Consider the following 25216-nt stretch of genomic DNA (forward strand, 5'->3'; position numbering starts at 1 on the left):
CTTGTCACGCTCTGTCACTCATGAATATTCATGGGAAATGTTTACACTCCACCAATTAAATTAACCAGCCGCCACTGGGAAGAGAAAAATGCCTGCTGGAGGGTGTGGCGGAGGCAGACCTCTGTTTGGGAAAATAGGTTGGGGAGTGAAAGGGACCAATGGGGTGATGAAGTGGTGCACTTAATCTGATATGTGCCCACATAACGTACCCACAGTTGTAATCATCCAGTCGTTGCTGACTGCACTCTTTACTATCAGCTACTCTCAGCAGGTCATGGAACCCACTCAAACAGGGGACCATATCCTTGACTGTGTACTGCTGCATCGTATTGCCACCAGTATTCCAGTCATTACACTGTGTCTTTGGTCTGATCATTCTATACTTACCTTTACGATTGACTTGCCTGTTTCATCCTCTAGAGTTGACACCGTTCCTAGGCAATCTATTAGAGCTCGATCATTTAAAAACTTGACACCCCAAAGACTCTCCCAGGAATTGAGAAGTAGGCTTGGTGACATGCAGGTCTACGATACTTCCTCGGTCCTTTCCGTGCATATAAAATCCACCTTTGATTCCATCATACAGGATCTCGCTCCTTTCACGACCAAGTATGTTAAGCCAGAAACCTTAGCACATCGTTGGTTCAATGAGGGTATTCTTACTCTAGGACTTTCTAGGAGTGCAGCTGAGCGGGCCTGGCGGAAGCATCCGTCACCAGCCCTCTTGGCTGCATACAAGCTTCCTGTTAAGATATTCAAGGCTGCTGTCATCTCAGCCAAGTCCTCCTATTACAACAAAAGAATATGTCAAGCCAAATCAAGCTCCAAGGAGCTGTTTGCGATCGTCCGGAAATTGAACACCAAAACTCCTACTAAAACCAACATGTTCAAGACTCCTCATGGTGTCAAACCATTCACGACGCCTTTGCATCGAAAATCGCCTCGCACTTGAAGTCTAGTGTTCCTCCGGGGTCTCTCTCCTGCGACGCCCCCACCTTGGTACCTACACCCGGTATAACCCCTACTAAGCAACAATCCACTCCCAAGCCGACATTCTCCTTCACTCCTTGCACGGTTGTTCGAAGTCAATAAGATCATCCAAGACATGAAACCCACCACATGCAAGGGTGACGCCTGCCCCTCCAGGTTGTTGGCTGAGTTACTCAATACCATCGGCCTATGGGTTGCCAAGCTCATCAACTAATCTTTCATGGAGGGACAGGTACCAACTGATCTGAAGGAGGCATGAATCAGTCCATTGCTTAAAAAGGATAACCTTGACCCTTTTCTGCCCAAGCACTACCGTCCCATTACGAATGTTCCCTTTTTATTGAAGGTAATGGATCAGGTGGCTTACCTTCAGCTTCAAAAAATGTAATCGAGGACAATTCCATTCTAGGGCCTCGTCAATCTGGCTCCAGCCATTTGGAATCCTATTCCTTTTGGATCTTAATCATTACATCTCCTGCAGACTTCAAAAGAAGCTAAAAATCTTCCCCTTCATGGCTCCTTGGGTCCTGTTTTTGACTTTCCTGAACCTGCTTCTCACTCTGTTTGCCTGCTCTCTGTCTTTTTTTCGTGCGCCTTGACGCTACGGGCGAGGTGGCGAGTTACTAAGAATTAAAATAAATACTAGTAGGAGGAAGGAGCTGAGACAAAGACCTTTGAGAGGGAGCAGGAGAAAGGATTTGGGGGGGGTGAAGGAACAGCGGACTGAGCCTGGCAGTCTGAATAACCCCTCCAAAGGGCAGGAGCAGTGTAGTTGGCCACACACTCATCACGAACATACTCTCCTGGCTCACCTCCGGGCCTTTGGGATCTGCTGTGGCATCCACCAGTGCTCTGTTGGGAGACCTCAGGGAGTCTGCAAGGAGCCTGGATGAGGATGAGTACTGGGCAGCGGGAGACTAGATGACTTATGATACTAACCAGAAAGGATGAGAAACCGGAGACCACACAGTAGAAGGGTGTTGACACCCTTAAGCTTGAGGTAGTGACTAGAGGGGAGGCCCTGAGCACCCCAAAGCCAGAGAGTCTGATGGATTTTGTTACAACTAATTGCCTATTGTAACAAACGACTATTTCAAACACACAAGCAGATTACCTTGCATGCATTTTATGTGACTGTTATGTGAATTAAATGAAATCTAGGTTATTTAAATTCTAATAACGTGCTTTGGAAAGTGTCACCAGTAGGATAGATAATTGAAGCTTTATCCAGCTTTTCATCTTTGTATTACATCATTTGGGCATATGGATGGGGCAAATATTCTAAAAAGGCAAAGGAGTACATGGCATCCTGGCAGACAGAAGGGTGAGACTGAGAGAGAAGTACTCTGCAGATGCACTTGCAGCTGAGAGGCCACAATATGGCATCCTTAGACATGCAGCTTTAGAAATAATGGAAGTGAGTAAACGTTTCTTCTCTCTGCGTTTTTCCTTTTGTAAATGGGAACAATAACTGTATATTGTATACTCTTCATTCTAATTTTAGAATGTGCATTTTTGGATATTAATGCTATTTATGGTTTTAAGATGCACTTTTGAAATAAGACCTATTAAAAGAAATGCTTACTGTAAGGGAGGTATGGTATCACACTGACACAAAAGGTGCAATGTGTAAAACCTTTATTCAATTCACGCGGTTTGGGAAAAACTCCTACTTTGCCTTATAGCTAAGATAGGAGTAGTCTCTACCATTAAATAATAAAGAAAACACAGTCTTAGTCAGGCTCTGTCAAATCAAAACGACCTATACTAACAAAAACCTAATGCCTGCCCTATCTCTTGTACAAAGGGGAATATGTATGCAAAGGAAAATCAGTGTTTTAGAATATAAAGAACCAAAGTGGCTGGGTTGGCTCTCCTCCCCACGTTGGCCAGCACAGAGTAAGGCGGTCCCCGTAGATGGGATGACACACTCTGGCTTAGGTTCTCAAAACAAAGCAGTTCAAACGGTGGATCGAGGCCCACCTGGCCTTCCACGTTAAAGTCACTTTTCTAGCGTTCCAAAAGTACCTTCAGTTTCTCTTCAACTCTCACTTTTGTGTTATTTGCCCCAGTGTTTCTTGGTCCATGTTCAATATCATAAGAGTTCAATGTTCACTTTCCACTTCCCTTTTGGTGTCAATCTTGATAATCATGCTTTTTAAAGTTAATTCGCTTCGTGGCTTTAGAACAAAACATTTTACCTTTCGCAGAGAATTTTCGAATGAGCTACTTCCTTTCGCTGGACCACTCCGCTTCACAGTTATCAGTCATTTTAAAGTTGAGCACAGGTCTGCCTTTCTTCACGTCTCATCCACACACATGCAGCCTTCTATTAAGATATATTGTTGCCATTTATCTTTCCTTAACGCACACTGGTCTTTCATCTTGCTCGCCAACTCGACGCCTATGTATACTCCTTTCTTGTCTTCACCGTTTGAATTCACAAGTCAAGATTAATACCACATGCTTGACCTCGCCTCCCCAACTCTGTCGTTCACCCGGGAGGGTTGCGGGTGCCTTTGAAAAACAATGCAGTCTTCTTGTCTGGGATTTGGCCTTCTCCACGATCTCTTATGGTTCTTTTGGAGGCAGCAACCTCCTGCAGGGAACTCCTGGGTTCCTTTACCCTTGGTTCTCGTCTATCGATCCGTTGCTCTACTCCAGTAAGTTTGGCTTTTCAGCTTCTCGTGTTCCACCTTGCTCTGAGTGTGTCTCTATGTTCGGACTTTTATCCGTGTGGGGAGAGCTAATGGGTATCGGATGTATGTGATTGAAGTCAAGTGCCTGACTTTGCCTGACCCGATTTAGCGGTTAGTCTTGTTACTCTGTTGCCCTCTTCCTCCGACCAGTGTTTGTGTAGAAAAGGGGGGGTGGTTGTGAATTTGGCGACTCCTTATGAAACGGGAGGGGACATGTGTACGGGAAAGGGGAATTGTGAGAAACTCATGGTGATATCAAGTAAGACAGACACAAGTGATCACAGTTCAAGGGTGTTTATTGAACAGTGAATTTTGTATGCAGTTTTGAAAATGCCTATACCTAATATGGGATCAAGTGTCGACCAACAAATGTAAAATAGGGCAGTCCCAGTGGCGTTGTGTCAAAATAAAAAGGTCCTATACTAAGAAACCTATTGCCAAACCTCACAACTTATACAAAAAGGGGTGTGGGATAGTTCTCAAATAATGTCAGGATGCAGTAGCCTGGATCTCCCTTCCCGCGCTTTCGATACGGGTAAGATGGGCGCTTGGAGCACAGTACAGTCTCGGGTTTCTCCAGCACGAGACAACAGTTCTATGGCAGTTCTCAGGACCATCGATGGCTAAGTCTCGTTCGCTTTGAAAGTCTCTTGCCTTCGGGGCATGATGTGTTCAAATAAGAAAAACCAAAAGTTCCTTTAACCAAATAAGTTAGTTAGGGTGACAATGATTCACCCTTGGGTTCCTCTCTTCTGGGCACAGACCCTTCTCAATTGTAAACCACAGTTCAAATAAGGTCATGATTTCACCCCTGAAAATCCCTCTTCTGAGCGCTGACCCTTTACGTATCGTATTCCTCACTTTATATGTCAGTTCTTTTCTTCCTTGAAATTTGGATGATAGCTTCACCCCTGGACCTCCCTCCGTCGGGCTCGGACCCCTCATGACTGGTGGCACTCGGGTGATAGCTTCATCTCTGGATCTCCCTCTGCTGGGCTCGGACCCTTTTTCTCTGGCATCCCTCCTTTGGGTTCACTCTTGCCATTTCTTAACTTTGCTTACACTTTTCTTCTCCATCTTGGGGTGACATCTTTTCACCCTTGGATCCCCCTCTGCCAGGCTCCAACCCCTCTTGATTTTTAGCCTCCTCTCACCGGGTTCACTGTGGCTCTCGATGAGGATGATGGTGGCTCGCCACCCTCGGGTCCTCCTCTTCTGGGCGCTGACCCCTCTTTGCTTTCAATGTTTTCTGTTTGCTCAGTTTGCTGTTTGCAGGATTCACGTCCCTTTCTTTTACATTGCTTGTAGATCAGTCTTTCGATTTTACAGGGACTTTGCTCGACCCTCTGTATGACTACTTTGACCTATTTCGCTGGCTCTTCTACGGCCTTCTGGTAATTGTAGTTTCACTCAAATTGGGGATTAACCAGAGTCTTCTGAGTTAGCACCCACGTGGTGCTGGTTTCCCTCTGCAGCCTGTCTCCCCTTAACACTTTTACAGTTCATCCACAGTTCCTTGAACTTGGTTCAATCTTGCCACTTTTTCGATTCTCAACACAGCCCGGTTCTTATCGGTTCTCTCCTCCACTCACCGGCTGTAATGAACCGCGTGGCTTTTGGCTTCTCTGGAGTCAAGGCCGGTACCACACGCGTGGGAGCTTCCCTTGCTCCTGCCTATTGGCATATGCTTGCCCCATTTACCATTGACATCCACTGCAAGACACTTGTGCTATTGTTCGCGGTCTTAGGCTCTCTTCCACGAAGGTTACACAGGTCTCGGATGAAAAGGGCAAGGTCACTTCTCTCCTCGCCACCCTTTCGATTCCTGCCACCTTTCCCCTTCGCTTGAACTGCTGTGCCTGCATAGCTGTGCCGTCATGCTGTCTGCCGTGCTCGACTCCCTCGTACTGCGCTCTCTTGCTCCACCTTAACCCCTGTGGGAAAAGGAAGGGTGTCGGGTGTGTGTGGTTTAGGTTGATTGCCTGACTTGGCCTATATTGAGACATGTCCGGTAAACAGTCCTGGCGTTATGTCGAGAAAAAATATTTGTGTCGGAAAAAGAAGGTGATAAAGAAGGTGATAGTTTCCTGGTATCCTACAGGGTAGGAAGGGAAAATAGGTGTTACATGAAGGAAAAATACTCTGATTGGGGTTTGTGGGGATCTCAAAAGGGTAGGGTTAGTAGGGTTTGTGAGAATGGTAACTGTTGGTTACATTTGACTGGGAGTTAGGGAAAGGATAGTTGGGGTTTGTGAGGCATATGGGAATAACTGGGATCGTGAAATGAACACAGGGGATTCTGGGACCAGTAGTGTTTTGTCACGGTAGACTGAGTGTTCAGAAAAGAATAATCAGAAGGATGTGAAAAAGAATGGTTGAGAGTTTTCGGGTCGAAAGTGGGAAAACAGGGTTTTTTGGAGATGTGGTCTTCAACTCTAGTAGGGTTTGTGTTCTTAGAGTGTTTTCCAGATGGGGTTTGTTTGGTGGATTTTAATATGGTAGATTTTATGGGAGAAAGGGGGCCAACTGTGGCACAGCCCACAAAGGTCTCTGGGATCTCTCCATCCTCGTCTTCTTTCCCGGTAACATACTGCGTCTCACCTGGGGTATTTCCCCCGAGCACAACCTCGGGTTCCCTTACCCAGGTGATCCTACCTCACTGGTCCACCCCCAGGAACTGGATCCAACAGCAATGGCTGTGTACTGGCCACCTGAATAAGGGATTCTCAAGGTTTTACTGGGAGAATACCCTAGGGGTTCTCAAAGAATACCACGTCTCCCCACTCCCCGAAGATCCCTCACCCAGGTGATCCTCTCGCACTGGTCCACTCCCAGGAACTGGCTCCAAAAGTAATGGCTGTGTCCTGGCCACCTGGATGACAAGTGCCCAAAGACTAGCGGGTGAGACACCCTTTGGTTTCTCACATTACACAGCAGGACATCAAATATTTGTTTGGAAATCGGTGGGATTAGGTGCCTAAACCATTTCAGAAGCATTAATAATATACAACAATAACCTTTTCCACAGTATTGAGTGACCAATCTACTTCAATGATCCAGCTGGTTTTTATCGGGAATGACAGTAATCCGTCTTCTCCCTCTATCGCTTTTAAGCTTATTCTGATGCCGACTTTATGGCACATCCACTACCACTACCTTTTTGCTTTTCAAACACTTATTCGTTCTTTTTCGTCTAGTTATTTTTTGGCCCATGCCTCAAGTAACTTAGATGCTTCTTCTGCTGTCCCCAGGAAGGTGCAATTATAATAGTTAAACATTTGCAACTGACTGTGGTTTAGTCCATGTATAGGAGGGAACCTCTCAACTGCAGCCCATATGCTTTTTCTCCCCCAGGCCTCCTGTAATGTGTCATGATGCAAGTCGTGTGTCGTGGCCATGAATAAGCATGCTTTAGCTATGGGATCTTATAGATTATTATTATTTTGTTAACTTTTATTTATTGGCAGAGAGGTTGCGGTACACACAGACAGGAAAAAAAAACCTTTCCATTTTACATGCATAGACAACAATACAATTTCTTGGTGATATACAGGACAGTAGAGCTCAATGCCGCAGCTAAATATTCCATATTCATTTAGTAAATACGATGGTACTACATTTAAGACCGGTCAGGAGAATCCTGACCCATTTCATTTTGGTCCATAAGATAGCTACGAAATACATGCCAAATATTTCTTGGGCGTGCAAGTAATAGAAGGGAGCTTATGTATTCCTCTTCGCAAGTCTGGGTCCAGGTTAGTGCATTCAGCCACATTTGAAAGGTGGGGGCGGGGGAGCGCTTCCAGCACTGAGGATAATTCTTTTTGCCACCATACAGCTTCCGTTCACAAAGGCAGACATTTTCTTGACATCAGAATTATTCCACAAACCAAAAAGTATACCAGTCGGCTCAGGGCCCACTGTGCTTCCAACCATGTCAGATAGCGCCTGCAGAATCCCGCCCCAGAAGTCATGCAGCTTAATACACGTTATGAACATATGTATGTGGTCAGCTCCCTTGGCCTTACACCTAGGGCAAGTGTGTGTAGAGCCCTGGTGAACCTGCTTAGTTTATGTGGGGTGTAATAAAGCCTATTCAGCCATTTGTATTGGATGCAACGGTACCTGGAATTGAGAGACACCCTGCGCGTATGAGAGCAGTTTCTTCCAGATCTCGTCTGTGATCTCTAGATCTAATTTGGCTGCCCATTCACCACGTGCTTTAGGGGGTGGGTCGGGGGTTTTATCTAGTAACACACCCCATGAGCACCCCTCAAATTCACTATATATTGTATTTCAGGTGTGCCCGGGGGTTCATCAGGATAGCACGGCCACATGTTGTGGACAGAGGCACTGAGTCTGTAGTACAGGAGCATCTTCGGGCCCACCCTTAGTGTCCAGGTCGCCACGTTTGGGGGGTGATGAATTTCCCCTCCGGAAATGGGTCATTACGCACTTGATATTCAGCGCCTGCCACCGACGGGACAGGAGTCTATCATGTGTGGGTTGTAGCCCAGGGTAATCCCAGATTGGAAGCCATCTATAGTATGAGCGTTGCCCTGGAGACGGATGCAGCAGACAGTCCCAGGCGAACAGCGTAGACGCCTTGGGATCTAGCGGGGAGTCCTCTTTGTATGCTCGATGTAGGACCAATGTCATTAGGTTGGCAATGCCTGCTGCCAATCGTTTCAGCTTTACATGGGGGGTGGGGGGAGCAGTGGATGAAGTGGTGTACCAATGTTTGGCATATTGGGCTTGTGCTGCCACCCAGTATAGCTTCAGATTGGGAGCAGCAAAGCCCCCTCTTTCATAAGGTAGTCATGTGCGCCCACTTTTTGCGGACTGTGCCAGCATGCCAAAGAAATTGTGCACACATGTTTTGCATTTCATCGAAGTATTGTCTCCCTGGCCATATAGGGACATTTGTTAGGTCACCCTCCAGCCTGGCTACAATAACCAAGAGTTTTCTCATTCATTGCTTTTGTCTTGGTTGTTATGTATGGACTACATGCTAATCACTTGTCACTATAGGTGGTGGTTTCACAGTGTTTCTTTCAAAACACTTTCTTATTTTGCAATTTATCTTGCCATAAACAGTTGCTTGAGGAAAAGTTAAGACTAATAATTAACCTCCTTGCAAACTCTGTTCTTGTGAAATGAACTTTTTGTATTTTCTGATTGTTTTTTTCAACAAATACTTATTTCCCCAAAAAACTATTGATGCATGATTATTAAATGCATCCAGCAGCAAAATAAATGTAAAAAGCTGACTGAAATCTATTTGTGTCTGAAACTCCTTTTGATGCATTTTCACATTCAAAGTGTTTCTGTATCTATCTTGACATAATAGAAATAACCTAGGCCTACTCAAGTCAAATAGTAGTCCCCAGAAAACGTTATACGTCAGAACAGCCCCCCATTGTTGATCTAGTATTTCCAGCCCAATGTTCTGCCGTAGTCGGGCCATCCCTCCAGTTTCCAGCATATAGGGACATTAGAAAATATATAAAGAAGCTTAGGAACCGGGATAATTTTTACTAGGGATAGTTTCCCAGCCAGCTAGAGTGGCAACATCTCAGATTTGCTATAATTTATTGCAAATCCGGAGTAACTGCCTATCCGGGTAACGTCCCTTAGTATAGGGTCTAGATTTACAGATGAGTCCCTGATGTACAACAGGGACGCCATTGGCATAGAGTGAAATTATTTCCGGAGTACCCTGTAGTCTTATCCCTTTGGGAGTATGACGTGCTCTAATATAATGACCAATGCAAAGAGAATGGGGGAGAACGGGCAACCCTGTCAGGTGCCTCTGTTCAATGCAAAAGGTGCAGAGGTATGGGCGTTAACCAGCACCCTCGCCATGGGATTTGTGTACAATAATTGGATAAATTTCATCATATTCGCTCCCACCCCCATCTTGCTCAGAACTTCCCACATATACTGCCAAGAGACCATATCAAATGCCATTGGAACAGCAACGGCATCCGAACCTTGGTCGATCCTGGACATAATATTGAAGAACCTTATGTTAAGAGCCGTTGATCGCCCGGGAACAAATCCACCTTGGTCTTCATGCACCAAGTACGGCATAATTGGACGAAATCTATTCGCAATTGTCTTAGCGAAGATTTTGGTATCCATGTTCATGAATGATAAGGGCCTATATGATCTGCACTCGTTGCTGGGCTTGCCCGGTTTCAGTAGAACTGTAATAGTGGCCTCTCGTAAGGAAGGAGGGAGTGTCGAGTCTCTAAGTGACTCGGTCCACACCTCTAGCAGTTTCGGTGCCAGGAGTGCTACATGTTCTTGATAGAATTCTGACGTGAGGCTGTCTGGCCAGGGGGCTTTGCTCTTCCGCAGGTCAGTTATGGCCTTAACTATGAAATTTGGGCGTCGAGTTGTTCTCTGTTCGAGCGAGTAACAGTGGTTATAGGCATCTGATCTAGTAGATCACAAATCGCATGCGCATCGTGAGAACCTGTTGATGTGTACAAGACAGTGTAAAATTTGGAAAAGACCTAGAGTATTTGTTGGTCAGCCCATTGATGGGTACCCTCTTCATCAACAATACATTCAATCTGGCTCCGACCCGCCCCCCGCAACCCCCCTCAGCCCTAATCAGTCTAGCTAGTGTTCTACCGGGTGTTTCCCCCTCTCCATATTTCCTAGCTGCATATGGCCTAGAGAAGTAGCGTATTTCTCACAAGGCTTGTTACTCAAAGGTCCCGAGGTCCTCCCTTATCTGTGCTTGTTTTCCAGGAGGGGCTAAAGTTGCGCATTCTTGCTGTAGGCCTTTCAATTTGGCTTCAGAGCGATTAAGGTAATTCCTTATCGTCTTCAATATTCCTGCCTCCCTAGATATGGAGATGCCCCTTATGTACACCTTGAAGGATTCCCATCACACCCCTACTGTAGTATCTTGTAATGTGTTGCATTCAAAGAATGTCTCGATATCTGACCGGATGTCGGTCTTGTATACTGTGTCCTTGAGAGCCTCCGAGTTTGAAGCGCCATGCAGTGCAAACAGGTGGAGATGAACCCAGCTTTATGGATAAGGTGACTGGTGCATGGTCCGACAGTGTACGTGTAAGTATTTCAGCATTTACAACTGTACCCATCAGATCGCCCGTTACTAAGAACAGATCAATGCGAGATGAACTGTGATGCACCGTTGAATAATACGTGTATCTCCGCTCTTGGGCATTAAGAATCCTTCACGCATCGCATAGGCCTAGTGTCAGCATGTGTTGCTGTAATGTACGGGCCGCACATGATGAGGCCCTAGAGGCGACACCTGTTCTGTTCAGCACAGTGTCTAGTATCATATTCATATCTCCTCCCCATATAATAGGAACCCCTATGTAGCCCAGAAAAATGGAGACCACTGTATCGAAAGAACTCTAAGGTATCCACATTAGGTCCGTAAGTATTCACAATCAGGTACTCCCCATTCGCTATGATACAATGCAGAATAACGTACCTACCCTCAGGGTCAATATAACTCTTTTTTTCAGCGTGAACCAGACTGTTTTATGAATTAGTGTCATCACCCCCCCCCCCCCCCTAGCGTGTGCCGAGAAGATAGTATAAAACCTATTTGATCCCCAAGAGGGCGCTAGGCCAAGCGCCAAGTGCTTCGTAGCGTGGGTCTCTTGTTGCAGAAGTATCTTCACCCCATGCCTTTGAGCATATGCAGTGATCCTGCATGCTTTTGTGAAGTTATTTATGCCCCAGATATTCCATAACCTCAACTTAGTCGCCATGACCACTCTCTAGGGTATATCCCAGACATCCCGCCGTAATATAAACGGCATCATGTGTTAGATGTCAGCATGTTGTGTACCTAATGTGCGCGTTCCCAAACCGCATCCGCCTTTTTTAACTTTATTGCCCCAACTTCCCTGCCCCCCTCCCTCACTGCTCCTTCTCCCCCAAGCAGTGTGATTCCACTGCCCCCTCACCCCCAGTCACATTCCAAGTGGAACCCCCCAACTCGGCCCACCAGCAAATAGGGCCCAACAGGGACCCACCCATATCAGATCCACCAACCGAACCATTGCAGTCGCAGAGGGGTGCGCTGCTGCCACACAAACGACTTTTTAGGTTCTGTGGTAGAACACCACTTATTGCAACAACAAGCACTATCAGCTCATGATCAAACGGATAACAGGGCTCAACAGTAAAGCATTCCAGTGAGGGCATCTATCCCGCTCAGTCATTGTCCATCAAGTCCTCAGCAGGGTTATTCAGTGGGATTTGCGCCTCAAACTTCACTGCTTCTTCTGGAACGGTAAAGAAATCCAATTTACCCCTGAACGTAAACTTGAGGCGTGCTGGAAATAGGTTGGCATACTGTACATTCCGTTCCCTAAGCATCTTATTTACCCCCAGAAATTGGCATCACTCCTGTTGCACTCCCACAGAAAAGTCAGGGAAGATTCTGACTGTGACCCCAGCCTGAGTTCACCCTTCTCCCTCGCCAGCCGAAGCACCTGGTCTCTGTCTCGATAGCTCAAGATCTTAGCGATGATAGGCCTAGGAAAGTCAGCAGGTTTAGGGCGCGGAGCCAACGCTCGATGAGCACGCTCTACAGTGAAGAATGGAAACGGGTCAGGGTTACCCAGTAGTTCTTTTAGCAAGTTTTCGACAGCTAGATCCATCCTCCCCGTGAGTGCATTCTCAGGCACGGACACTATTCGAACATTTTTTTCTACGGGATCGTGATTCCAAGTCATCACACTTGGCCTTGACGGATTTCATGTCCCGAGTGAGGGAGGCCACCGTGACCTGGAGCGCCTGTATTCAATCTTCATTCGATATGATTCTAGTTTCGGCCTCTGTGATTCTAGCACCTGCGAGATCCAGTTGCGACTTAAGTGATGCAACGTTCGCATTAATATCGTCTAGTTTTTCGTGAAAGGATCCAAAATTCTTGGCCATGGGCTCCATCATACTGGCGAAGTCTGGGACAGGCACGGCCGTCCGGCAGAGTCATCGTGGCCTCCAGCGGTCTGCCCCTGCTCAGGTCTAGGCATCGCCTTTGCAAATTTATCCATGGCGCCTACCTTATCAGCATGCTGGGTTTTATTGGGCATCCTCTGAGGGGAGGACCCGGGGGTTGCAGCCTGGGGTACAGCAAAGGAGTGCTCCGCCCCTTGGGGCCTCAGAAGCAAGGGCAGCACCTCTGCCAGTCCTTAAGTGGAAGCTGAGCTCACTTTGCTAAACGGGTATTGTCAGCCTCATTTGGCAACTCATACAGTGGGGCAACAGTCTGAGCACACTAGTATCATACTCGCCGCCAAGTTCATTATTATTACTGTCTCTGGGCGTGTGGCAGTCGCCTGGCGTGTCCAAGGCTAAGTGGGGTCCAGCATTCAGAGATGAGAAGGAGGTGCAAGCTTGGGAAGGAGTGTGTTGTATCGCCAAATAATACTCGCTCAGAAGGGAAATGTAGTGAGGCGCCCCAGAAAACCGTAGCCTCCTTTGTGTGCTTAATTAATGTAGATGTGGGCCAAAGTATCCGTTGTTTTAGCGTGGGTGCAGTATAGGCAGCAGAGAGTGGCTCCGCCCCGCTAGTTTGCTATCCCGTTTCATAGTAAATGTGGGTGGCCCACACTGCAGATCACTGGTCACAGTTCACTTTTGCGTGTTCGTGGTGCCCCCGCCGCACCCACAGCAGAGCCCCTGCCAGAGAGGAACTGCACCGGGCTACCCAACTCGAAGGGTCGAGTCAACCTTCCCTAGCCGTGTAGAACTGAGGCAGTGATCACTGGGGGTTTGTCCCCGTCCACGCAGCTCGGCTGGTTGTCCGTTGGGCTCCGGCAGTCACTCTACAGCTCCCGCGGGCTCAGAGAGAGAGGTGGCAGTCAGCCGCGTTTGCTATGGCCGCACATGCGGCCGGTGTAACGTCATTTTTTCCTACCAGTCAGAAAATCCTACCAAGAACAGGCATTGGGCAACCCACCCAGGGCCACCAAGAGGCCAATGTGGACAGGTCTGCATACAGACTGGTGCAGCAGAGGTCCACTGCACACTTTACATAGCGCTACAGGCTTCTGCATTTTGGTGCTTGTAGTATTTATTATATGTCAAATTTAATATGGAACTCCAAGTTCCAGGGTGCAACGCGCGGCTGGCTAAAATTATAGGATCATCCTACCATTTCCTACACCATGAGGGGAAACTGTACGATTTGGTCACAGAACAAGTATGTTGATAATTGTCCAGTAATCAGGGTATCTGCCAAAAAAAAAGATGTTTTGGGAGGGGACACCATTGTGTTACCTGACTGGCATACTTTTGTGTTTGTGTTCAGTGGTTTGTGAAAAATGGCGGTAATACTGCTACCGCCCAAAAAGGCGGCAGTAATGGAATTACCACTTTTTGCCGTGCCACTGAACTTGTAATGAGGCCCTTAAAGTGTGCTGCTTTTAGCTCAGTTGGGTGTGTGTTGTGCTCGGTCGAGCTATGGGATGCTTGTGTGAGCTATGGGATGCGTGTGTGAGCTATGGGATGCGTGTGTGAGCTATGGGATGCTTGTGTGAGCTATGGGATGCTTGTGTGAGCTATGGGATGCTTGTGTGAGCTAAGGTTTGCTCGGTTGATGCAGTGGGTGGGCATCAAGAAGATGCAATCTAGGGTGGTGTGTGAAGTCTTGAGAGGAGCCTGTACTGGGATGTAATTGGGTGCTTGGCTATACAGCTCGGGGAGCTTATGTGGGTGGGTGGGCTGCTGGGGTGAGGTAGGCTGGGTGGGTGCTGTGCTGGGGTGAGTTACAGTGGTGTGCTTGGATGAGCCACAGTGACGTTATTTGCTCTAGTGTCCTAGGGTGGGTGGGTGATGTGCTGTGATAAGCTATGCAAGCTTGTTCAGATGCTGGGTGGCTAGGTTAAGTGGGCTGGGTGCTGGTATGAGCTTAAGTCCAGTGGGATAATGAGGTGAATTAGGGTAGGCGGGTGTGGTTTGTGGGAATAGCTCTGGTGGGTGTGGGGCTAGGGTGAACTAGGATGGATGGTTTGCTGGGGTGAATTAGGATCGACGTGCTAGTCTGTGTCATGCTAGGCTGGGGCGTTTTGCTGGTGAGAGCTACGGTCGGTGGATGTTGTACCTGATGAGCTAGGTGGGTGCTGTGTTGTGGTGAGCTAGAGTGAGTGGCTAGGGGCTGAGGTGAGTTAAAATGTGCGCAGTGTTGGGGGAGCCTATGGTGGATAAGATGCTTGGATGATGGGATGCTTTGGTGAGCTTGAGTTGACAGATGGGGTGCTATTGTGATGTTGTGCTGAAGTGATCTAGGGTGCAGGGGGTGTTGCTAAGAGCTAGAGATGGGTGGTTGTACTGCACAGGTGAACTAGGGCGGGTAGATTGTATGCTAGTAAGAGTTAGGGTGAGTGGAATGTTTTTTTTGTGGTGAGCTATGTTGTGAGCTAGGGTGGGTTGGTGGTGAGCTGGAGAGAGGAATGGTCGGGAGTGTACTGATGCAAGCTGGGATTGGTGTGTGGATTGGTTTGCTGAGGCAGCTTATGGTGTCCCGGGTGAGCTACAATAAGTATTGTGCCAGGGCAAGCTAGGCCGGGAGGTTTATGTACTGGAGGGAGCTAGGGTGGATATGTATTGTGCAGGGATTAGTTAGGGTAGATGGGTGGCATGCTGCAGAGAGCTAGGGTGGGTCGGTGTTATGCTCGGTAGCTAGGGCGGGGTGACGTTGTTGGGTAAGCTCGTGTAGGATGCAGCAAAGTGGTTTGTTGAAGTTTGGTGAGGTGTGAGGGAGGTTGTGTGACTGGGGAGAATGGGGCGCTGGGGTGAACTCATGTTTTCTGGGGTGCTTTGGCAGTGGTTGGATAGGTGGGCTGCTGGGATGAGCTATGTTGAATGAGTTGTGCTTGTTTTTATTGCATTTGCATTTGCATTGGGGGTGAATGCTTGGCTGAGCTAGAGTTCCTGGGTGTGGTAGGTTGGGCTGGGGTGAGCTAGGGTTTGTTAAGGTGCGCAAGGGTGGTTGGGGTGAGCCGCATGTGTTCCAGTGATGTAGCCGGGCTGGGAGTGATCAGGGCGTCATAGGGTATGGGGTGGGCTAGGGTATGGAAGTGAGCTTGGGTGGGTTCTTAGGGTGTGTGTGTGTTGCTGCGATGCTGCAACGAGCAGGGGGGATTCTAGGTGAGGAAGAGTGGGTATAGGGTTAGGTGTGATCCTGGGGTAGCAAGTGTGGGTGAGCTATTGAGATGCTTGGGTGGATGGACTCCTGGGGTGAGCTCTGGGTGGGTTGCGGGGCACGCTGGGTTGGGTGGGTGGTGTTACTTTGAGGTGACCTAGCGTGTGTGAGTGGGGTGTTGTGGTGAGCTATTGTGTTCTAGGGCTAGTTATGAAAAATGGGTTGTAGTGCCTGGATGAGCTAGGGTAGGTGGGTATTGTGCTTGGGTAAGCTAGGGTCCTCAAGTGTATGTGCTATTGTTAGCCTAGGTGGGAGGGGTCATGGGGTCAGTGAGTTGGTGGGGTGATATTATGTTGGATGAGGCGAGCTAATGTGATGAGGTTGGGTGAGCAGGTGACATGGTTGGGTGGGTGCTGTAGATGGGGTGATGTGAGGTAGTGGGGGGTTGGTTTGGTTGAGGAGAGGTGGTGGTTGGGTGGAATTAGGTGTATTAGTGGGGTGATTGTGGCCGGTCTGAGATTTCTGGGTGAGGGTTTAGGGTGAGGTGAGGTCGTTGGGACAGGCTGGGTGGATGAAGTGAAGTGGGGTGGGGTTGGGTGTGGTGAGCTTTAGGCTGGCATGTGCTGGGGTACATGGATGGAGGAAGGGCAAAGCTGAGGCAGGTAAATTGTTGACCAGAACTACGGTTCCCGAGGGCGTTGAAGCTACCAGCGCTTTGAGGTCATACCAATGATATATAGAGCGCTATATAAATACCAAGTAACATAACATAACATAGGACTAGGGTGTGCTCGGATGGTTGGGATTCACTACTGGGGTGATCTAGAGTGAGTGGGTTTCAGTGCTAAGGTAAACTAGACACCACCCTCCTTCATGCCACGTTCTTCATTCTGCCCAGCGCAACTAACGTTCTTCTGTTCTCAGCCTACTTGACTTGTCAACGGTTGTCGACACTGTTGATCACTCCACTCTCCTGTCTTCCCATGCCTCACTTGCCCTCTCGTGCTGTCCTTCGTTGGTTCACCTCTTACCTTTCGTATCAATCTTTTTGGTATCCTGGTCTGGCTCTACACCTGACTCTCGTCCTCTCCAATTTGGTGTCCTGCAGGGTTCTGTGCTTGTCCCTCTTGCCGTCTCCCCTTATACACTCCCGCTCTCCCATCTCATATCTTCCTTTGATCTTTGCCTCATTTCTGTGCAGATGACACCAACTTTTTCTCCTCTCTTTCTAACTTTTCTGACTCCCTTGAGGCCAATGTCTCTGCTTTCTTCTCAGCTATTAAAACGGAATCCACACCCACCTTCTTCACCTGAAAGCCAGTCAAAATCTGAGCTTCTATTTATTCCCCTCCTCCACTCTACCTCCCTCTGCCTACCCTTCTGGTATTTCCTTCCCACCTGCTTTAATCCCCTTTATTCTACAGTGACAAATCTTGGTGTAATCTTTGAGTCTTCACTCTCTTTCACTACTCATATCTCTACTACTGCTTTTATTATTGATATGATGGGATCTATTGAGGCGGACCTAGCTTTGAGAAGCAACGGAGCACTTTACAAAAGTATACAACAATACAGATACATAACGGAGCTCTTTAGAGCGGTATACAATGCATAAAAGAGCTCTTTAGAGAGGTATACAACAGTACAGATTCATATCAGAGCTCTTAAGAGAGGTATGCAACAGTACAGATGTATAATGGAGCTCTTTAGAGAGGTATACAAAAGTACAGATGCATAACGGAGTGCTTTTCAGAGGTAACAGAACAGATATACATTGGGGTGGAGGATACATGGGAGCACAGAGGAGGGGTACAGCTGTACTGGGTGGTGTTGAGGAGAGGGGCGGGCGCCATCTAGTGAGTCAGGTGGTGCAAGGGGCGATGTGATGGCCTAGGTGTTGAGTATGAGCGACTCCTTGAAGAGGTGGGTCTTGAGTTCCTTTCTGAATTGTAGGAGCGTGGGGGTGAGTCTGATGCTAACGAGGAGGTTCCATAGTCTTGGGGCATAGACAGAGAATACTTTTTTCTGGCCCTTTCCTTTGTGCAGCGGTGGATTTCAAGTCTGCACATGTTCTGGCAACTGTTGGAGCAATGTCTGCTTGTGCGGCCGCTATCACATTTATAACAGTTGTCGTACCCGTCCCTTCTGGTCTCCTGTCACGCCGTCCCTTCTGCTCAGTCTTCAACTCCTCAATTCGTCTCATGTTTTCTCTTCCTGCTCGTGATTCCATTAGCAGTAACCGATGCTCCAATTTCCTTCTTTCATTTGACAACCGACTTCTCTTTCACTTTCTCTGCACGGTCTTCAAGGCTTTAATGGTCCTGCTCCTTCCTATCTTGCCCTCTTAACTCTCTCTACCTTCCTGCACGTTCTCTTCGCTCTGAACCTCTTCTCCGTATCTCTGTCCGCAAATCCCCTGGGCTCCATCCCTGTTTTGCTCATTTTTGTTACTTGCTCCCATACTTTGGAACTCTCCCTCTTCCTATCTTCTCTGCCCCTGTGCTGCCGTTAAAAATCATTTGCTTTCACTATCATTGCCCCAGTTTTCATTAGCCACAATCCGAGACAAAGTGTGATATTTGGTGGGGAAAAAACACAATGTTCACTTTGTCTGGGGTTCTGGGTAATAAATTCTGGGCCACTTCGCGCAAGTCAGACCTCTGTACATTCCCAGGGGTGTCCTCTTTTGGGAAATGCATGGGGTTCCCTGTTTCCCTTGCTGGCTTGGACTCCCTAGACCCAAATCTGTAGGTTGCCCACATAAACAAATTGTGCTGTGGCGAAAGGCTTGGTGTTCCCAGCGGGTTACCCGTTTCTTTTTGCGCCCTCAGTAGGTGCACCAGCCGGCGGCACCCAATCTCCACTACGGCTCGTCCTATCCTCTCAGCGCTCGATCCACAGGTGCCCCACACTTTCGGAACCAAGGCAGTAAAGATGTATTGTTGACGGATCCCCAAGTCCGCCACTTTCGGAAAGTAGACGTCGGTTGTTGCGGAGCTGCAAAACTAGGCAGCCATTCCTTAGGCTGCTCAACAGTGCCCCCAGAGGACAACATTTTTAAACTGATTGTAATGTGGCAAGAGCGGGATCTTGTTTACGTGCCCTTAACAAGAGTACATTCTCACCCAGTCCCCTGAACACTTTGTTTGCTTGTGGAGGGAGGCGGGTGGGAGCGGGGCAGGGGGGCCCTGCACAAATCAGTGCAACCTCCCCCCAGAAAAATGGAACTCAAGAACATTAGTGCAGTTGTCAACATTTAGTGCGTGATTTAAACTGTTTGATTGGAACAGCAAAAGGGAAGCGCTACAAAATAATCTAGGGGACTGCACTGTACGCCTTCGATCGCAAATTATATATCTCAGAAATTAAATGGTGCTTGTTAGAGTATTGGATGTTTGTGTGGATATGTAAATGCTGGTGAATGATGTGATGCCTTGTTCACAAGGGTTGGAGAAGTAAAGACTATCTGCTTACCACAGAAATTAATTTAAATATTGTTTTTGTGTTACAGGAAATGTTATTCATGAACTTCAGTACATCAATGGTGATTCCTTTCCTGGAATTCCTTGAAGCTACACAGTGAAGATGAATACAAATAATCCATTTGGTTCACCACACTCTGGAGCGAGTAACCCCTTTGGGCAGCAGTCTGGACCCAACAGTACGTTTGAGAGGCAGCAATCTGGAACAAGCAATCTGTTTGGGGCGCAGCAATCTGAAACCGGAAATGCCTTTGGTTCACCTCAGTCAGGTGTTAGCAATGCCTTTGGTGGACTTCAGTCTGGAGGAAGCAATCTCTTTGGCCAGTCACAGTCTGGAGCAAGCAGTACCTTTGGCGGGCATCAGGCTGGAGGAACAAGTGCTTTCAGTGGGCCACAGTTAAGGATTTTCCCAGTTACTTCCAGCAGTGCAACTAGTGCATTCCAGGCACAGCAACCATTTCAGTTTGGACAACCTTCTTCCTTTGGACAGGGCAGTGGAACATCTACCCAACCACCATCCTTTGGGCAAGCCATTGAAGTAACTGGAAAGAATCCTACCTTTGGGCACGGGGCCAGTGTTCCTGGACAAACTTCTCTCTTTGGTCAAGGTTCAGGAAGTACTGTTCAAACCTCTAGCTTTGGACAGGGCGATGCAACTTCTAGGCAGACATTGTTATTTGGACAGAACAGTGGAAGTTCTGGGCAGACTGCTCTCTTTGGACAGAGCAGTAGACCTAATGTTTTTGGGCAAGTTAATGGCGCTCCCGGACAGACCTCAGCACAGGGCTGTGGCATTGCTGGTCAGAACTCTGGCTTCGGTCAGAGCACTGGAGTGGGTGGACAGCCTGTTGGGTTTGGACAGGCTGGGGTATCTCCTGCAAAAGGAACTTCTTTTGGAAACGACCATTCTGCAACAGGGCAGTCAACTCTTTTTATGCCAGCTAGTGGCACTCCTGGGCAGGCCGTTGGCTTTCGGCCAAACAATGGAGCTATTGGCCAGCCATCTTCTTTTAAAATGGAGAGTGGGTCAGTTGGCCAGACTGCCTCAAATCTTCCTGTGGGTAGTGGAGGAGCTGGGCAATCCTTAGCATTTTCACAATCTTCAGAATTAAGCCAAGCCTCTTCTAGACCGCCTTCAGGATTTGGTCAGTCAAGTGCCTTTGGACAGCCTTCTATATTTACACAACCATCAGGAATCAGTCAAGTCACTTCACTAGGCACAGCAGCTACAGCTCCAAGCATCTCTTCCAGTGCAGGTGACCAGGGCTTCAGTTACAAACCTTCTCTGCGTTCCTCCACTTTCCCTGTTCCTTCTACCCTCCGAAAGACCCCTGCAGCGAGCACAGGAGTTCCAGAATGTGCATTCAAGCCCCCTGAACATACAACATTTAAACCAATTTTTGAGGCTTCACCGGAACCTGAAAAATCTAAATCCCAGATAACCCCAGAGTCATTCACTTTTTCGCAGCCAACCAGCAGTACACCTGCAGTTATGGCTCAGGTCCGCTTTTCTTCTCCATCAACCAGTACCAACTTGAACACTGGGCACACACTTGGCTTCTCCAAGCCAGCGCCCACTGGAGCGATAGCGCCTGCTTTTGCGTTCCCTTTACCAAACAGAAAGGGTGATGAAGAAACGCAAGCACCTAAAGCACCGTTTGGAAGTGTTGGCAGCAGCTTCATCAGTTTCTCAAGTTCCAGTGCTGCCCCACCATCCCTAGGACAGACATCCAAGGCAGTGCAATCTATTAAACAGGAGAAGGAACAAAGGGGAGGCACTTCTGAGCAACCTGATGCCCTTCTGAAGGGGCAGAAGAGGAAGGACGGACAGGATTGTTCCCTGCATAAATTAGACTATGCCACAACAGAGGATCCAGAACAAACACCCAAGAGTGATCGCCCCCCTGAAAAACGCTCTCTTTTGTTGAATCGCCCTGACAACAAACTCTTCGGTAGGGCTCTCAAGGATGTTTTCAAGAGCAATGAAATAACAGGGCGCTTCCGTGAAGTGAAACGTGAGGAGGAGTTCTCAGAGGCCAGAGAATTGGAGCAACCAGGGGCCAGCCAGGCCATACGTACCCTTCTGCCAACACCTGCAGCTGGACCAGGACTAGAGGAGGCAAAGAGCAACAAGGGAAAACGCAGAGGTAAGCAGCACTAGTGCCGCAGTGGTATGGTAGCGCATGGTTTTAGTACACTTCGTCAGTGTAGAAGGAGCAAGACAGTGGTGGTGTTCAGCTAGGTGAGCCGCTCTGCTGAGTGGGAGGAAGGGAATGACCCCATATTGGGTTTGAAGCATTTCTCTTGAACAAATTGGATGACTTTTATTAAGGTAGGAGACACCAACTCAAGAAATCCCAGTTGATCTAGGGGCTAAAGCATCATACAATAGAAGACAATATGATATGTTATTGTGACTTATACCATGCACCACTGCCATTTTCATGGTACCCAGGCGGATCTGAAAAGGAATGGGATTGGGATGGGTTAGTTAGTGGGATTCAGAGGGAAAAGCGCAAAGGGTTGTCTAGTCATTTGGTCGAATTAAAACTGGTCGAATGACATTTGGTCGACGCAATTTGGTCGAAAACCAAATGGTCGATTTTTTTTTTTTTTTTTTTTTTTTTTAATTATATATTTATTTTTCGGGTTTTCGTTTTTTCAAAAAAGGGTTTTTTTTAGAAAAAAAAGGGGGTTGGGGGGGACCCCCCCCCCCCAAATAAAAGGGGGACCCCCCCTCCAAAAATAAGAGTGAAAATAAAAAAAAATAATAATTCGACCATTTGGTTTTCGACAAAATTGGTTCGACCAAATGTCTGGTAACCGCGCAAAGGAGCTTTGATGTGCTGTTTGTGGCTTCAGTTCGGAAAAAATGGTCACTGCGTTGGAATGTTTTTAGTTGATCGACATTTGTGTGGTGTTTGGTGGGTGGTTGTATTCGGGTGTTTTATCTTGGGTGTTGTGGAGAGGGTGTTTGTAGTTTGCTGTGTTTTTGTGGCGAAGTTATGTGTCTTGTTTCTTCGGTGTTGGGTATGCAGAGTATACAAGACTTTTTAGTAAGTTTAGTCGGGGGTCGTCTGGGTATTTTTCTGTGTGTTTAGTTGATCCATTGGGTTAATGTTATGCTATTGAGTTTGGGGTTTGAGATTTTTTCTTTGGGTGTTCTGGTTTCGGTATTACCCAAATTGTTTGTTTACAATTGTTCGAATGAACAATTGACCGATTTTAAAGGGTCACAATTGACCAATATAGGGTTTTGGGGGTGTTTTCAATTGTGAAAAGGTCAATTGTAATTCGAACAGTTGTAAAACAAACAATTTGTATACAACCCCAGTTTCGCAGTTTCTTTTTGCATTGGGGATTTTCCTTTCACCAGTATTTCCTCTTTTAGTTTGGTGAGTTAAAGAGACATGTTTTTGACAGTTTCCTGAGTTCTAGGTGTTATTCGTATTTCCTTTGGGAGCGAGTTCAAAGGCTCACCACTATGCAGGAGAATGCTGATCCTCCGAATTTGTGTTTTGCGTATTGTTTTGGTTTGAGGCCAATGTTGTTGCTGGACCTTGGTGTTCATGTTGGTTTGTAGACCGAGATTTTTCCTCTGTATGAATTACGCTCCTTTTCCGTGGATTGCTTTGTGAGTTATGCAGAGTGTTTTGAAGATTCGTTTTTTCACTGGTCACCAGTTTAGTGTTCTCAGCACTGTTGTGATGTGTTTTCTTGGTCCGTCTGAGGAGTAGTCTTGCTGCTACGTTCTGTATTCATTGTCGTTTTCTCCTAAGGTATTCTGTCATTCCGAGATAGATGCTGTAGGCTAAGTCGTTTCTTGACATGACGAGAGGGATGACGGCGAGTTTTCTGTTTTGAAAAGTGAATAAGGGAAGTATCCTCTTGATTTTATCTAAGTGGAAAAAACATTTCTTAATTACTGCATTGACATTTGGCTCTAGTGTGAGTGAGTTTGTCCATTAAGATTCTGAGATTTGTTTTATCGCTTTCGATTGTTCTGGTTGGTTTCCCAGGTCGGTGAGGCCATGGGATGTGGTTGTTCTACTGGTCGTTTGGCGCAATCATGATTTCTGTTTTGCCCGGGTTGAGCTTGAGGCTGATGGTGCTCATCTACTGGTTTAATTCAGTGAGGCAGTTGGTGAGTGTTTGGTTTTGTTCTTTGCTGGCGTAGATTTTGTGGATGATTTTAGTGTCACTTGCATAGCTTTAGCAGTTAAGCCCATGTTTTTTTATGAGGGTAATCGTGTGGGTGCGGGGTGAGTCATGCAAATGTTGTAGTGCTGATAGTGATGACCCCTGTGGGACTCCACATGTTTTGCGAGCTGCTGACTTAAATGGTGCTATCCAAGTTGTTTCTGTTCTTTTGGTCGAGAAGGATTTTAGCAAGAGTGGAACTGTGTTGCCGATTCCAATACCATGGAGTCTTTTGGTGAGTCTTTCGTGGTTGACTGTCAACGGCTCCTGACAGATCGGGTAGTATTAGTGCTGAGGTATTAGAGTCTGTGTTGGTCTTTAGATCATTCAAATTAGATAGCAAGGCAGTTTCCGTTCCTTATGTGTCTGAAGCCTATTTGTGCCTGATCTAGTATCCGATTGTTTTGTACATGTTCAAGGATTTGTTCGTAGGCATAGCTTTCTAGCAGTTTCGCCAGGTATGGGATGTTTGAAATTGGTCTGTTGTTAGGTCTTCCGTGTTTCCCGATGGATCTTTAAAGAGTGTCTTGATGTACCTCAATTTGAAGGCTTGTGGCATGGTTCCTGTTGCTAGTGAGTGGTTGAAGAGGTTGAGGGAATATTCTCCAGGTGTTTTCTGGGTGGGGATAGTCGTGTAGATATCTGATGGGCAGGGGTCTGCAGGAGAGCCGGCTGTGTTGCTTTTGCTCACCAGGCTGTTGGATGTATCTGTCGAGATAGGCGGAAAGTGGTTTAGTCTAGTAGGTGTGCCGGTGTTGGTTGGTTGAGGTGGTAGATGGTGCATTTCACCTTGCAATGAATGATTTGCTGGTTGTTTGTGAGTTTGTTTTTGAAGTGGTCTGCAAGGTTCTCACCTAGTTTTGTGATGGGGTTGTTATGTTGTTGCACACTGCTGTGTTTTTTTAAAAAAAAATTTTTTAATCCCGTTTATGATGTTGAAAATCTTTTTATGGGTGTTGCTTGAGTTTGTGATCCATTTGTTGTAGAATGTCTTTTTTGCCCGAGTATTTCGGCTTTGTATAGTCTGTGCCCTTGGTATGCATGCATCCTTTTTTTATTTTTTTTTTAACGTTGGTCGTAGTTTTTCCTCCATTTCTGATCCAGTTTTCTGTTTGTTTTTTTCAGTGCTCTGAGGTGGGGTGTGAACCATCTTGCCATGGTTTTCTTTAGCAAGGGACTGAATGGTTTTTCTGGTGCATGTCACCCAGTGTTTTCGCGATCCATTTGTGGATTGTGTTTGTTGTTTCTTCTATGCTGGCTGAGTCTAGAACAGTGATTAATGGTTTTGTGGCTTCCAGTCTCGCGTTTAGAGCCACACTGTTAATGGATTTCCAGTTTATTTGCAGAATTGGAGGATTTTTTGGGAGGTTATCGGGTATCCGTGCGGTGGTTGGATCATGAAGGGTATAATGAGGTGGTTTCTCCAGAGGATTTGCATTGTAGGAGCAGTTGTGACTAGGTCTTTGTTGCAGAAGATTGCATCTAGTGTGTGGCCTGCTGTGTGTCACTCCATTCACCAGTTGTTGATGCATTGTTGTTAGTTGATGAAAGGTTTTGGTGAGTTCATGTTCTTTTCTTCGAACCAGATGTTGAGGTCTCTAAGCATGATCAGGTGATTGTTTTAAATGGTGTTGGTGATGGCATCCACCACTGTCTATGAAGGTAGGGTTGGAAGTCAGTGGCCTATAGGTAAG

General features: G+C 47.1%; 1 protein-coding gene across 1 annotated transcript in view; it reads left to right on the top strand.

The window, feature by feature from the left end:
* The window catches only part of MCM3AP (minichromosome maintenance complex component 3 associated protein), a 1669219-nt gene that overhangs the window by 8800 nt on the left and 1635203 nt on the right, over positions 1-25216 (top strand). Inside the window, exon 2 of the mRNA XM_069616041.1 lies at positions 19352-21469. Coding sequence (XP_069472142.1) covers positions 19426-21469 — 2044 coding nt within the window. The 5' untranslated portion in view covers positions 19352-19425. The remainder of the gene's footprint in view (positions 1-19351; positions 21470-25216) is intronic.

This window comes from Ambystoma mexicanum, chromosome 9 (genome assembly GCF_040938575.1).
Source record: "Ambystoma mexicanum isolate Mex_15411 chromosome 9, UKY_AmexF1_1, whole genome shotgun sequence".
Classification (NCBI taxonomy): Eukaryota; Metazoa; Chordata; class Amphibia; order Caudata; family Ambystomatidae; genus Ambystoma; species Ambystoma mexicanum.